The following is a 15,796-nucleotide window of genomic DNA, read 5'->3' on the forward strand; positions in this document are numbered from 1 at the left end:
GTTGCTAAAACTAAATGTTAGGCCTTAAGAAGTGTTAAATCTACCAAAACTTTTTGTTGTAGGTCTTAAATCATTTTAAACAGGTCTTAATTTTCCAATGTCCATGAAAGGTTACTCATTCAGGACGAAACCATTCGATCACCAGCAGTTCATCTTGATAGAACTTTTAACAAATAGTTAAATTTTTAACTCTATTTACCAATATAGTTGAATTATTTTCCTTACAATAATATTTATTTAAAAGTTCTCCATTTATTTATGGCGAGGACATTGACCTGTAAATATTACGTTAAAAAAAGTGCTAAATTAGACTTTTTTTTTTTTTTTTTGGATAGTAAAATTTTTTTCCTTTTCTATTCCTTTTTATAATATATTACTTTTCTAAAAATATCGTAATAGTGTTGAGCCCTATAAAAGTCTGAAATGTCATTAATATTGGTCTTAAAAGGTATTTAAAAGCCATAAATTTGACTTTAAGAAACCTGCAGAAATAAGTGCTCTGAATGGAATGAGTGCCTGAAACAGGAAGAAAATCCGTTTTTTTTTTATTAAATCAAGACATTTTTACAACCCCTAAAGGTCATTATTGCAACAGAAATCAAACTGTTAAACATCTTCTTGTGGAATGCCCTATTTTTTTATGTTATCAAACAATAACATTTATCTAGAGAGACTTTAAATGAAATGTTTTTTAATTTTGAATCCTTGTAAAATTGTACAATATTTATAAAAAAACCTTTTAGATTTGAATATTCCATATTATCATTATGATTATTTGTGTATTATATATTGCTGTTGATGGCTTTTTAATTGTTTAAATATTTGTACAATTATAGAAAAGTGATATTCATAAAATGTGGTAAACTTTTTTTTATTTATTTATGTATTTTTTTGCCATGACATAGCCAGAGAAGCTGATATGGCAATAAACTCAAAATGCTCACTCAAAGGTGTGCACAGGATTTCTTTATGGTGACCTCTTTAAAGTCATCCAAAAATACTGCAGTATTATGAACTTCCGTATTGTTACCATTTAAGTATTTACTTTATATATTTATTTTTAATTATTGGAAAATTGAGATTTGTCAGCATTAAGTATCACATAATCTTTCTGAGGTCACACTAATATACATGTTTGCTGCTCAATTCGCATTTCCTATTTGGAATATTTAATTCAGTTGTGCTGCTTTAAAAACATTTAACATTTTACAATATCATTTTGTGAATAAATACAAACCTATTAGAACTCTTTAAAAGTCTTTAATGTCACCTTGCCTGTTTAGCATGTCTGTTCTGAATACATACAGCATATATTTCCATTCCAAAAAAAAAAAAAAAACTTTCTGACCTACGATACATCTGAACAGCAGTCTAAAGACACATTTTTAAAGACCCCGTTCCTCCAGAACTCACTCAGTGTTAATGTGCCTGAGCTTGTTGTCTTATCCAGAGAATCTCTGTGGCATGACATTCAGGCAGTTACCAAGTCAGCAGCTTGATTAAATGTTCTTAAGCATTATTATATCATGTGACATGCCACTTAATGCAATCTGTATCTCAGACCTATGGTCTCAGTTATTAGTCTCTATGAATGAGCTACAAGCCCTGTGTGTGTTTGTGTGTGTTTGCAGGTGCGAACATCTCTGGAATCCAGAATAGGCATCGACATGAAGGACTACAAGGAGTATATTGACAACGAGATGATGGTCACAATGGCACAGATGGACAAACCTTCCAGAATCTTGGACTACCTTTACTTGGTGAGTGATGATTAAGCCAATTTGTCCCACCAGAAATCAAACAAAATGATCAGTTTCAGTTCTTTTGAATGAAAGCTCTCTAAACAGGAAGTGCAACCCATACTTTGAAATGCAGTAGTCATGTGCAGAAAAAGGTGGATATGTTGAACCATTAGTCTTTTTTTTTTTTTTTTTCAGGGTTCAGAATGGAACGCTGCCAACTTTGAAGAACTACAGAAGAACAAGTATGTTGATTATTAGGACTATAATAATTTTACATATAGCCTCTTTTATTTAGTTAGAGTTTAGTAGCCATTAAAGATACTGCGGCTGGCAAATTTGTGTTTGTGTTGGTATTCATAATATTTTATGTCTTATTTCTTACATATATCCCCTTTAAATAAAGTCATATTTTTATGTTTTATGCAGAAGATGAATTAAAAACACTTGTTTTTGATAGTGTGGGCTACATCCTGAATGTTACCATGGAGATTGACAACTTTTTCCCAGAATGCTTCACCTATATGAATATTCGAGTGTATGATGTGGAGGCGACTGACCTGCTGTCACACTGGAACAACACATACATGTTCATCAATGAAGCAAGGTGCTACACACACACACACACACTATTTGGGCTTGTTATTGGCAATTTGTAGGTTTGCACTTAGATCCAAGTTTATAAAAAAAAAAGTTAATAAACATTATTTATATTGAAATAATCTGAGGGTAGCTCAATGATTAGCACTATTGCCTCACAGCAAGAAGGTTACTAGTTCGAGTTTCGGATGGGTCAGTTGGCATTTCTGTGTGGAGTTTGCATTTTCTCCCCATGTTGGCGTGAATGAGTGTGTGGATTCCCTTCCAGCTGCAACCCAGTACTTGGAAACATTCATACAGTGTAAAACATATGCTGGATAAGTTGGCGGCTCATTCCAAGAACTGGGTAGAATTGCTATATATATATATATATATATATATATATATATATATATATATATATATATATATATATATATATATATATATATATATAATTATTATTATTTTTTTTTTATTTATTTATTTATTTTTTTTATAATCTTGAATTATAGTTTTTTTAGTATCCAGATTAAACATTATACTTATAGGAAAGGCAAGGCACGTTTATTTATATAGCACATTTCATACACAGTGACAATTCAAAGTGCTTTACATAAACAGGAATAAAAGAAACAAGTATAAAAAATAAAAACAAATAATAAAATTGATAAAAAAACAAGAACAGTTTTAAAGAAGAAAGTTATTAAAGAATGAAAAAGAAAAGAGAGAAGTGAACAGAAAATGGTGGCTCATCTTGAGTGCGTGTATTTATATATTTTTATAACTGCCAGGATTATGCAAACTGGGACATAATGAAGACTATTTTGATGTTTTGCCTGTATTGGCTGTTGGTCAAATATTACCACAATGATAATAAGTAATTATTAGTAGGCTAGTTATTGTGACATAAAGAGAATAGCTGGGAGAATTGCATCGGATAGACAGACAGACACACTGATTATGTTCTAGTATGTCTTACTGCCCTCTACCTCATGCTGACATTGTTGTCTTTTTCTCATGCTGGTACAGGAAGAGTGGACAGGCGGTCCTGGTGCATTGTAAGATGGGCGTCTCTCGCTCTGCCTCCACAGTAATTGCTTTCCTGATGAAGCAACAGGGCTGGACTTTAGATCAGGCACTCAACCACGTGAGAGAAAGACGGCCTATTGTGCAGCCCAATGAAGGTTTCCTCAAACAGCTGAACACGTACAGCGGCATCCTTAACGCCAGGTGACTTAAGCTCTCATAGATCAACAAGTACTTGTGTAGCGTGTTCAGGTACAGACATGTCAAGTGTGGTTTGTTGTTGTTCAACCATGTGCACACTTTGTTTTTTTTTCCCTCAAGTTTTTAGTTTAGCCATTTTTCCCCAACTTTGTCACAGGAGAACTATGTCGCATAAAACTGGAAATATACAGCTGAAGTCAAAATCATTAACCCTCCTGTGTTTTTATTTTTCAAATACTTCCCAAGTGATGTTTAACAGAGCAAGGAACTTTTCACAGTATGTCTGATATTTTTTTATCTACTGGAGAAAGTCTTATTTGTCTTATTTCAGCTACAATAAAAGCAGTTTTTAATTTTTAAAGTTCAATATTATTAGCATTTTTTCCAGATTTTTTTCTACAGAAACAAAAATCATTGTTCATTATACAATGATTTGCCCTAATTTGCCTAATTAACCTAGTTAAGCCTTTATTGCACTTTAAGCTGACTACTGGTCAGTGTTGCCAGCTTGTAAATATCACAGTATCTAACCAGAACCTCAAAATTATCGTATTTGCAGGAATATTATTATACACGAGTCAAACAGAGAGTATACAGCTATTATCTAGACCAGGGATTCTCAACCACTAGTGGGCCTCCCTGATCCTGCAGGTGGGCAGCAAGATAGTTAAAATTTAAATTTCAGTATTATACTTTAAATTTTAATGAACTGTTTTGACACAATGTGCAAATTACCACAATACATAAAGCCATACCTTAGTGGGAAGGTTCAAACTCCACCTCCAAGTTGCTGTCATTGGATACTTGTGTGTTGCCAGATGTTGAGGGATTAATTTTGTAGTACAATTTGGATTTCTTCATGGACCACGACATAGTGCTGGTTGGCTTGAAAGCAGTGCACCCTGCCAAAATTTTTTTGCACACTTTGGGGTGTGACACCCATTCAGATTATCTGTAATGAGCCGATTTTTGTGGCTTTGTTTTGATGAGATTAACTTTAGAAAAAAACCTGCATTTATATGGGGAGAAACGAGAACTTGAAGGGCAAACTCCCCTGTGCTTCTCACTTCCTTTTCAGCACTAATTTTTTTAACTTTTATTTCTTAATTGATCGATCTCTTCCTGAAAACTACTGATCTAAGCATGACCGCATGCGGCAGGAATGTTAACTCATGAAAGAGCCATTCTCCACATTGACTGGCTGAGAAGATGTAACATAGGATGAGATTGAACACGTGTAACTCCACATTCTCCTCAGAGACAATGACAAAAGATGTAGCTAGATCAATAAGTATAGAAGCCCTAAATTATTTAAAATAATTTTAAATACCATAAAATTCTGAAGTTATCATTCATTAAAGATTTTTTTTAATTATTATTGATCGTACAGAGGTCAAAATTATCGTACAAATGCAATAATTATTGTACATCTGGCAACACTTCTACTAGTATCTTGAAAAATATCTAGTCATACATTATGTACTGTCATCATGGCAAAGAAAACCGTAATCAGTGATTAGAAATTGGTTACTAAAACTATCATTTTTAGAAATGTGTTGAAACATAAGAATTCAGGAGGGCTAATAATTTTGACTTTAATCTGCAAAAAAGCTTTTATTAGTATAGCAAAAAAGAGAAAATATACAGTTAGAGTTTACACTGCATTGTTTGTTTACAGCAAGCAGCGCCACAGTGCCCTCTGGAGGAGGAAGTCCAAAGCAGATGCCCGTCAGCCGTCAGTACACAACGAACAAGCGACAGGGGATGAAAATGAAGAGAAAGAGGAAGAGGAGGAGGAATCACAGAGTCCAGATGAGGAAAGCAGCGAGGAGGACACTGATGTAAGGGAATTTGCCATATAACAAATATTTTATGAAGGTTATCTGCATTTCTTGATGAGTTTATTTATTTCTGTCCTCAGGTGTTTGAACAGATGTGTGAGAATGTTCTGGATACTGGAGAGGCAGAATCCGCCACATCCAACCAGTTTCTTTCTATACAGGAAAGTGATAAGGTTAGCAAAGAGGCTGATATTTCACTACACTTGAACATTATTTAAAAAATATTTTTATAATATAATAAATAATGGTTGTTTTTTAATGATTGCAACACTTGATTATCTAGGTGTCGTCCAGCCCGAGCAGAAGTGGCAGGATGGATTTGTTTTCTCTTATGCAGTCTATTCAGCTTGACGATGAGGATCGAGGGATGGATAAAGAGGTAAGAGGAAAAGTCTGGGTTAGAATGCAAATTGATTGATAAAAGAATTTGAAATGCATAGTCAAACAAATGCAAATTAAGGGCTAAGTCAGGGGCAGGGCCGGCGCGTCCATAGAGGCGACCTAGGCGGCCGTCTAGGGCGTCAGAATAGATTAGGCGGCGCCCGCGACACTACCCTCACCACCCGTGCCCTCAATTATATCCGCGTCCCCAACACTACCCTCACCACCCGCGCCCTCGGTTATATCCGCGTCTAGGGCGGCAGAATAGAGAGGGTTGGGGTTCAGGATGGTCCAGGAGGGCCGGTGTCCTGCTCCAACTTGCTTCAACACACCTTTACAGTATTTAAAAGCTGGAATTTTGTTATTTTTATGAACCATAAAACAAAGCTTATTGTAATTTATTTATATAGATATATATGTGATTTCATATATAAATATATATATATATATATATATATATATATATATATATATATATATATATATATATATACATATACAGTTGAAGTCAGAATTATTAGCCCCCCTGAATTATTAGACCGCTTATTTATTTTTCCCCCAATTTCTGTTTAACGGTGAGCAGATTTTTTTCAACACATTTCTAAGCATAATAGTTTTAATAACTTATTTCTAATAATGGATTTATTTTATCTTTGCCATGATGACTGTAAATAATATTTTACTAGATATTTTTCAAGACACTTCTATACAGCTTAAAGTGACATTTAAAGGCTTAACTAGGTTAATTAGGTTAACTAGGCAGGTTAGGGTAATTAGGCAAGTTATTGTAGAACAATAGTTTATTCTGTAGACTATCAAGAAAAAATACAGATTAAAAGGGCAAATAATTTTGTCCCTAAAATGGTGTTTAAAAAATTAAAAACTGCTTTTATTTTAGTCGAAAGAAAACAAATAAGACTTTCTCTAGAAGAAAAAATATTATCAGACATACTGTGAAACTTTCCTTGGTCTGTTAAACATAATTTGGGAAATATTTAAAAAAGAAAAAAACAATTTAAAGGGGGCTAATAATTCTGACTTCAACTGTATGTATATATATATATATATATATATATATATATATATATATATATATATATATATACATATATATATATATATATATATATATATATATATATATATATATATATATATGCATGCATATATGAGTACACCCTCAGAAATCTCCTATTTAAATTAATATTTTCTTTAGGATGCTTTATAATATTATATTTGTGCATATACATTAGATAGGTCACGACTGAAGCCAAATCTGGAGCTTATCTAACAAAACAACTCGCACTAACGGTTCAAAAATTAGTAGCCTAAAAGTATCTTTTAGAAAAAAACAATAAATAAAAATGTCAAAAATAATAACAATTTTGTTGAAATGTTGTAGTTTGTAATTCTATTTAGCTATATTTTGCATGAATTTTAATGTATTATTAAATGTGCTTTAATAAATATATCTGTTTAATAAATCTGTTTTGTTCAAATGCACCAATATATATTACCCATGTTCACTGAGAAGTGGATACAAAGATTTATTTTCAAAAGTTATGCTGAGCACTGTGTATTATTAAAGTTAAAGGCAAAATGATGAACCCTCATGTAACAAGATTCATTAATTTTTAAATATTTCCCAAGTGATGTTAAACAAAGCAGATTATTAAATAGAATAGGTTTTAATAACTCATTTCTATAAACATTATTTACTGTCATGGCACAGACAAAAACTATTTCATTGTTTTTGTTAGACATCAAATTTGCTATTGAGAATTATTTTTTAACTTTGAAAATGGTTATTTTGCAAATACTAGTATTCAGGTTAAAGTGCCTTTTTTAATGGCTGAACTCTTGCTCTGTTAAACATCATTTGGTAAATATATACAGTTAAAGTCAGAAATATTAGCCCCCACTGAATTTTTAGCCCCCATATTTATGTTTTCCCCCAATTTCTGTTTAACGGAGAGAAGATTTTTTTTCAACACATTTCTTAAACATAATAGTTTTAATCTAGTTTTAGGCTAAATGTTTTTCAAGACACTTCTATACAGCTTAAAGTGACATTTAAAGGCTTAACTAGGTTAATTAGGTTAACTAGGCAGGTTAGGGTAATTAGGCAAGTTATTTTTTAATGATGGTTTGTTCTGTAGACCATCGAAAAATTTAGCTTAAAGGGGCTAATAATTTTGACATTAAAATGGTGTTTAAAAAATTAAGAATGATTTTATTCTAGCTGAAATAAAACAAATAAGACTTTCTCCAGAAGAATAAATATTATCAGACATACTGAGAAAATTTCCCTGCTCTGTTGATCATCATTTGGGAAATATTGAAAAAAGAAAAAATTTCAAAGGGGGGCTAATAATTCTAACTTCAACTGCATATAAATAATTAAACTAATAGTTTTGCTGTATACAATACACAAGTCGGAAACCCTTTTATGCCAGGCTTTTATCACTGCAATTCTCTTGATTTAGTGAAAATTATTTTTAAGGTATCATGGGGGATGTAGTTTTTTTTTCTGAACAAATGTCACAATAAATTAAAGTAATAATATACTAAGCAGTGTTGGGTACATTCCTTTAAAAAAGTAATTAGTTATAGTTGCTTCTCACAAATAGTAACTGAGTTAGTAACTGAGTTCCATCATTATAAAAGTAACTAATTACTGGGGAAAGCAACTATTGCCTTACTTTAAACACAATTTTAATCTGTCAAATGACTAAAATAAATATAAAACACTGTAGAGTGATATACACTATTTTAATGTTGTTTTGGGACAATGTGAGAGACAACGGCAGCACTATATTTCTAGACATTATTTTGGTTTAGTTCTGTCTGAGTATTAAGTGTTTGCAGTGGAGTTTTATCTGCTTTGACGTCGTGGCTTTGTTTCCTCGTGTAGCCACTAATTTTGTAGCCTCATGACTACGTCATGACTACGACTACTAGGTGCTTCATTAGATTAGAATTATCTGTACGATAAGTTGCACGATAAACATTCTCGTCTTTCACCTGTGTGAGGGGAAAAGTAGTGCTTTATATTTCCAGTTTGCCAATGCTACCTTTTGAACTTGTAGAATTTGCCATCGTTCTGACTCTTGGTCATTGGTGTGTGCCACTGACTGTGTGCGTGAGCTTGTGTGTGAGTGTGACGGAGGCCGGCTAGTGAAGTTCTGTGCAGATACACCTCACTCCTCTAGCATCTGTTGCTAGAGTAACCTTAGAGGTCAGAGGCCATAGTCTTTAGCCTCCTTGGTAGAGCAACGACTCCCATGCGGAAAGTTGCTGGTTCGATCTTAGCTCAGAAGCGTGTTTGGGTGATGTAGGACCGGTGGGGTTACATGAACACCCACACTACTGCTCTATCTAAGCCAATCATCACATTCTCATTCACACTACAGTTACATTCATGTACAACAATAATCATCACTGGTTGGTCATGTTCTGTGTCCCGCCCCAGCCTTAAATATACACACTCACACACAGCCCAGAAAAAGAGAGGTCATACAGTTTGACTCAGAAAGACGCTGCTCGCTGGAAAACCGCTCCAGTGTTCTTAATTATAGTAACGCACATTTATTGTCACGTTAACGTTTACTCATTTCATTACTTGTTACTGAAAAAAGTATCACCTGTTAGTAGGGATGTAACGGTATTGTAAATTTTTTTCGATATTACCGTAGTCTCATGACTCGGTAAAACTATAGGTCTTCTGAGAAAATTTGCTCAGGCGAATGAAGCGAACGGGAGGTACCGGAAACTACAATTCCCATCAGCCCAGGCTTGGCCATAATCCCTTGCGGTCTGTTGTCGCTACAGATCCAGTAATGCGGAAATGGAGTGTGCTGCTAGAAGCGGGGATCAAAAAGAGCTGGAAAACCCTAAAGCGGGTGTTGTCGCCGCGCGCGTACTGAATAGTAGTGTTGTCGCACGAGTTCTTATCAGCTGTGTTGTCGTGCGCGTACTGAATATCTGTGTTGTCGCGCGAGTTCTTATCAGCTGTGTTGTCGCGCGCGTACTGTAAAGCGGGGACGGAGGGTATGTCGCGTCGCGGGGGCACTTTTGATCATTTTGGAAGGGAACTTTCTATCCAAGACTAAAAAGGGCATGTGCACTGCACAGGTTGAGCCCTGTGTGTGCACGTGCCTGCAAGTTGGGGAATACGTCCCCCAATACGATAATAATCAGTCATGGGGACTACAGAAACACAGCACACTGTTCAGATTGATGCAGACATGAGATCTCTATCTCACTCATGGTTTGTCCTCTCAAGTGGGGGAAAGACAATGCACGTTACCCACTGCTGTCAACCTGGGCCAAGTCATATCTCTCTGTCCCAGAAACCTCAGTCCCAAATGAGAGGGTTTTTTTTCTGTTGCAGGGGACATTGTAAATACCCAGAGATACCAGCTTTTACCAGATTATATTTATATGATAATTTTCCTTTAAACCCATCTCTATCTAAGTGAGTGAGTGAGTGATTAAATGTTGAATGTGATGAGTTTTCAACAATACTAAATTGAAACTTAATTTTTTTACATGGTTTAATATTTTTTTGTTATTAAAATTGAAGTTCCTGTTTCAAAGCTTACAGATAGATGGCTAATTTGTATGTCATTGACACTTTTGGCACTTTTTTGGAGTATTTTCATAAGTTTTGTTTTTTCCTGTAAATGATTCAATAAATACCGTACCGTGACATTCATACCGAGGTATTACCGTACCGTGAAATTCTGATACCGTTACATCCCTACCTGTTAGTAACGCTGTTTATTTATAGTGCCGTTATTCCAATCACTGATAATAATAATATATTTAATCATGCATGTGCTTACAGCAGGGTTGTTTTTTAATGTATAGTTATTGTTAAAAATGAAATACCTTATTGAGAAAATGATTTAACTTTGAAAGAAAAATATTTAACTGGATTTAATCAATAACATCTGCCCTCTAAAACAATTTTGGTTGACACATTTATTATCTTTGTCTTTCGGGAATTTTTAATCTTCATTATCATTATTTATTTTTTCACCGAATGCAAAAATCCTTTAACTGAAAGATCTAAACACTTTTAGATGAGCGTCTGTCAGAGACTTTCTCCAGGACAGAGACGGCGGAGTCAGGGAAGAAGAGGTTTGACTTATCAGAGAGCACACGTGGATGCTTCCCCTGAGCCCAGCAGCCGACAGACTCAACACACAAACAATGATGAAGCCGGACTCTGAAACGCTTCAACAGCCTCTTAAAATGATAGAGAAAAGTGAAAAGGTGAGGAAAAGGAACACAAACAGTCATGCTAACACAAATGGACGCTCTTGCACACAAGTCTTATCCTTCTGATTGTATCATTCCACGGTTTTAAAGATTACAAACAAGGTTCTTTATTCATATATTTGCTGTACTGAAGCTCATTTAGGTCATTTCACTTAGAGGTAATGAATATGTCATCCATTTTTCCATCCATCTAGCCTGAAAATCATAATCCGTGGTGATTTTTCAGGTGGATTGTAGTGAGTATTATTGATGCTGTTTTCTTCAGAGCATTATCATTCAAAATTGTGCCTTTTTTAAATCTCCGTATTCTTTGCACCTTCATATATTGAGCCATAATATTCAGTTATTTCACAGGTTTTACTATAGTGTTATAGAGTAAATGGAGTGTTTCGTTAGCTGTATCCATCGTAATGTTATACAGAAACATGACCAGAACAGCTATGGGGGAAATGTTAGGAGACCGCCTGAAAAATTCTCTCATGTTTTTTATGATAAATCATTAGTTCCTTTAGAACAAGTCTAAAACTCAGCCGCAGCTCTGCAGATTTTAGTTCCAGCCACCTCCAACTCACACCTACTTGATAGTTTCTAGTAGTCTTGAACTCTGTGATTAGTTTAGTGTGTTTGATTAGGGTTAGAGCGAAACTGTGCAGAGCTGCGGCCCTCCAGGAATCCAGTTAGAGACCTACATGTATGCTTTAGAACAGGGGTCACCAAACATGTTCCTGGAGGGCCGGTGTCCTGCAGATTTTAGCTCCAACCCTAATCAAGCACCTCTAAACCAGCTAATTTAGCTCTTAGATATACTGAAGTGACTAGAAACTTCCTGGCAGGTGTGTTCAAGCAAGCTGGAGCTAAACTCAGCAGGATACTAGCCCTCCTGGACCGAGTTTGGACAAATTTCAAATAAAAATGTCGTCATATAAAGCTATAAAATTTTCCACACATGCATTTTATATTCATTTTCAGACAACACCATTCCAGTGTTTGAACTTCAGACGTTAAGACAAAAAATGTATTTTCGTACATAGTTTGTGTCTTGTTTCTAGTCCAAATATCTAAAAATTCTTAAATCAAGAAAAGGTTTCTAGGCTAGCAAAACACATTGTCTTGTTTTCAGAAATAATATGCCAATATTAAGTGAGTTTTTCCTTAAAACAAGCAAAATAGTCTGCCAATAAGGTAAGAAAAATAATCAAGTTTTTCCTTTTGACAAACGATTCTTTCGCTTACCCCATTGGCAGATTATTTAGCTTGTTTTTAGAATAATATGCCAATATTTAGTATTTTACCTTAAAACAAGACAATACATTTTGCTTACCTAGAATTTTTTTTCTTGATTTAGAAATTTTTAGAAATTTGGACTAGAAATGACAAAAAAATCCAAGTAAGAAAAGCATTTTTTGCAGTGTATTTGCTGGAATAACCCTGATTCTCAAAAATAAGTGCTGTAAATGACAACATTTGGATAACATTTAATCAAACACTTATAGATTTAAGTTAAATGTTAATATTTGTTTTATTCTATATCTAAATAACCATTAAATCATGAGAAACTGAGTTTTTTTTTTAAGCGGCCTCCTAATTTGCACCATACCTTGTTGTTTTTTATGAATACGAGTGTGTGCGCACTCATTTGAACAGTCCTATGCAATAATCTACTTTTAATAGCTGTTTCTTCTCCATGAATGTGAAGCTTTATGCTGCCTGTGTGGAGATCAGTTTGTGAAAAAAAGTGTTGAGAAAGCAATTGAGGATTGAACATTTTAGTATTCTATATAGCAGGGGTGCCCAGCCTCAGTCTTTGAGGGCCGGTGTCCTGCATATTTTAGTTTCAACCCCAAGCAGCTAATCAAGCTCTTTCTAGGTATACAAAAAACTTCCATGCAGGTGTGTTGAAGGAAGATGGAGCTAAACTATGCAGGAGTTTGAGCACCCCTGCACTTCCATTTAATTCCATTTTGGTGTCAGAAAGATTTTTCTATTTATAAATCAGTGCTGTTTATTCAGAGACGGAGCCATTAAATTGATCAAAAGTGACACTAGAGACATTTATTACTGCTTTTTTAACTTTTCAAGTTCTTCTTAACAATATTATGTAAATAAATACAAATATTTAGTACCAGCATTGGTCATTATGAGAAATGTTTCATTCCGTATTAAAAAAAATCTAATATATTTCTGCTCATTCATTAAGCTGATGATTTTATCCAAAATGAGAACATGTATATAATCTATTATAACTAAAGAATTACACTATACAATTTTTAAATAAACAACTTCAGTAACACTGTAGTTTAGGTCACGATTCTTGTGAGATCCAAAGGTTTGCATTCATATAATTATAACCTGTTTCTAAATGGTTTGGCTCTGAAAGTGAGGGGAGACGTATCCCCACCGTCCTCCCCGTTGCTATGCCCCTGACCAGGTGATTAACTATGAGGTGCTGGAGTTAACAAAAGGCAAGCACACGCAGAAATCCCGAGTATGCGGTAGAGCTCATAATTACACTATTGATCAATCATGTTTACAAACAAAACGCCACATTAAATGGCGCTAATACCATTTTAAACGTCGCTAAACACGGCCTTCTGATTGCAAACGGCGCAAATAACGTGCGTAAATCTTAAAAAAATAAATATATAAATAAAATAAACACAGTTTTTGGTATTGGCGCCATTTTGTTTGTAAAGTTTATTGATTAATAGTGTAATTGTGAGCTCTTTGGCTTGCCATAACTGAGTAGTCTCTCCCACGTACTCTGTCTCTCTCGCGCTTACTCACTCTCTTTGAGTTCGCTTGGGTTTTGTTCACTCCCGTGCCTGATAACTAACAGTATATCAGTAGTTCTGAAGTATGATCTTATTCTACATGCCTAATCATCCTACCCAATACCTAAACCCAATTTCTACTCTACTAATGTTACTAAATATTAAGCTGGTATAGTGTTAGTTAATACCATGAGTTGTGACCAAAAGTGTCAGCAAAGCTTTTTATTATGACCTGTAATAAACATCACATTTTTACTGTGTTTTTAAATAAATAATTGCAGCATTTTAAAAAGTCTTTCTGACTCCACTTTTGAATGGTTAAGTTGCTAGACGGTGATGTTTTTAAAACTTCTGAGCTATTTTCACATCTTTTGCAATTAAGCAGATGTTGTCTAATATGTTTTTAAAATGTACAGTATGTAGGAAACAACCTGAGAAGAAAAAAAAACAAAATCAAACCCTGAGTGTTTTCCTGAAAAAAAGTGCCACGCTTATGTCTGTACTCTTTCGATCATTCTGCATGATGGCTCAGTGCCTTTAGTAGATAGAGGTGGACTGAACGAACTACATTTGTTGTAACTAACTGTTTGTTAAGCTGTTATGGGCTGGTTGATTGGTGTGTGTGTGTGTTTGCATGCTGTTTGTACTGTATGTGAAGCATGTGTCCTCTGTATGTATAAAGTATATACAATCTGCTGTAAAACATTTGTTTATTCTGTCTTCGCACAAAGTGCCAAATGTTGTGAGACCAAAGTTCTGTTGCGGGATGTTTTTAGTTTGGGGCTCCACCAGTTTTGCATTGTTTTTCCACAAGAATGTCTTTTTAAATGATGATTTATTGGTTCTAGATGAGGACACACAGCCTTCAGAGCGCTGATTTGTTTCCCCTCACCGGGTGTATAATGTGCCATGCCTTATCAGCTTCACAAAAAGGTTCTTTCATTTGGTCTGATGTATAACTGCAGTTTTCTTGTTCATTATTGGCATTAAATATGTCAAGGTTGCTGTTGCTTTGTTTTCTATTTATGACTGATCTGAACAGGTATGTTTTTAATTTGATATTCAAGGTTGTGTGTGATATAAGAATTAAAATGAATTTGTTATGGGATGTGGACTTTTTTTTAATTGCTTGTTTGTTTCATAAAGAAGATATTTGTTCTCATTAATATGATTGTGTCTGTGCTCGAAATTTATGAAAAGAAAATTATGGAAATGTATTATGCTTGTGCACTTTTTTCTATAAACTGTGATAGCATTGACACATTTCAAATAAACATTGTTTGTAATAATTTTTTTTTTTCATAAAATGAACTTATAAACATTCAATGTTGTCTAATTTATATATATATATATATCTGTATATAACTGTGAGACTGCAAGCTATTCTTTGTCTTTGAACAAAAGTTTTATTTTGAAATACCAGTAACAAGTAATCTATAATGGATTACATTTTAGGAGGTAAATTGCTCAATGCTAGCTATATATATATATATATATATATATATATATATATATATATATATATATATATATATATATATATATATATATATATATATATAATGCATGTCCAGACTGCGGATCTGCCCAAAACATTTGACCAGAGGGGAACTCTTTGTCTTTGAACAAAAGTTTTATTTTGAAATACCAGTAACAAGTAATCTATAATGGATTACATTTTAGGAGGTAAATTGCTCAATGCTAGCTATATATATATATATATATATATATATATATATATATATATATATATATATATATATATATATATATATATATATATATATATATATATATATATATATATATATATATAAAATGCATGTCCAGACTGCGGATCTGCCCAAAACATTTGACCAGAAGGGAACTCTGGCACCCTGGCTGATCTTGGTTTCTCAAAGGTTTGTTCTTCACTTCTATCAATTGGTAAAAGTTTGTTTCTCTGACACCATAGCCTGTGGGGTTGGAG

At 33.9% G+C, this 15,796-nt stretch overlaps 1 protein-coding gene across 2 annotated transcripts in view; it reads left to right on the forward strand.

Annotated features, from left to right (window-relative positions):
• Positions 1 to 15,148, forward strand: part of si:ch211-203d1.3 — a 32,509-nt gene extending 17,361 nt beyond the window's left edge. For both annotated transcript variants that reach the window (XM_021472874.3, XM_021472873.3), the window contains exons 9-16: positions 1,632 to 1,760; positions 1,938 to 1,984; positions 2,200 to 2,346; positions 3,351 to 3,551; positions 5,227 to 5,389; positions 5,470 to 5,562; positions 5,673 to 5,768; positions 10,858 to 15,148. In XM_021472874.3, coding sequence (XP_021328549.2) covers positions 1,632 to 1,760; positions 1,938 to 1,984; positions 2,200 to 2,346; positions 3,351 to 3,551; positions 5,227 to 5,389; positions 5,470 to 5,562; positions 5,673 to 5,768; positions 10,858 to 11,007 — 1,026 coding nt within the window. In that variant the 3' untranslated portion in view covers positions 11,008 to 15,148. The remainder of the gene's footprint in view (positions 1 to 1,631; positions 1,761 to 1,937; positions 1,985 to 2,199; positions 2,347 to 3,350; positions 3,552 to 5,226; positions 5,390 to 5,469; positions 5,563 to 5,672; positions 5,769 to 10,857) is intronic.
• Positions 15,149 to 15,796: the final 648 nt, after the last annotated feature.

The sequence above is a fragment of the Danio rerio genome, chromosome 14 (assembly GCF_049306965.1).
Source record: "Danio rerio strain Tuebingen ecotype United States chromosome 14, GRCz12tu, whole genome shotgun sequence".
NCBI lineage: Eukaryota > Metazoa > Chordata > Actinopteri > Cypriniformes > Danionidae > Danio > Danio rerio.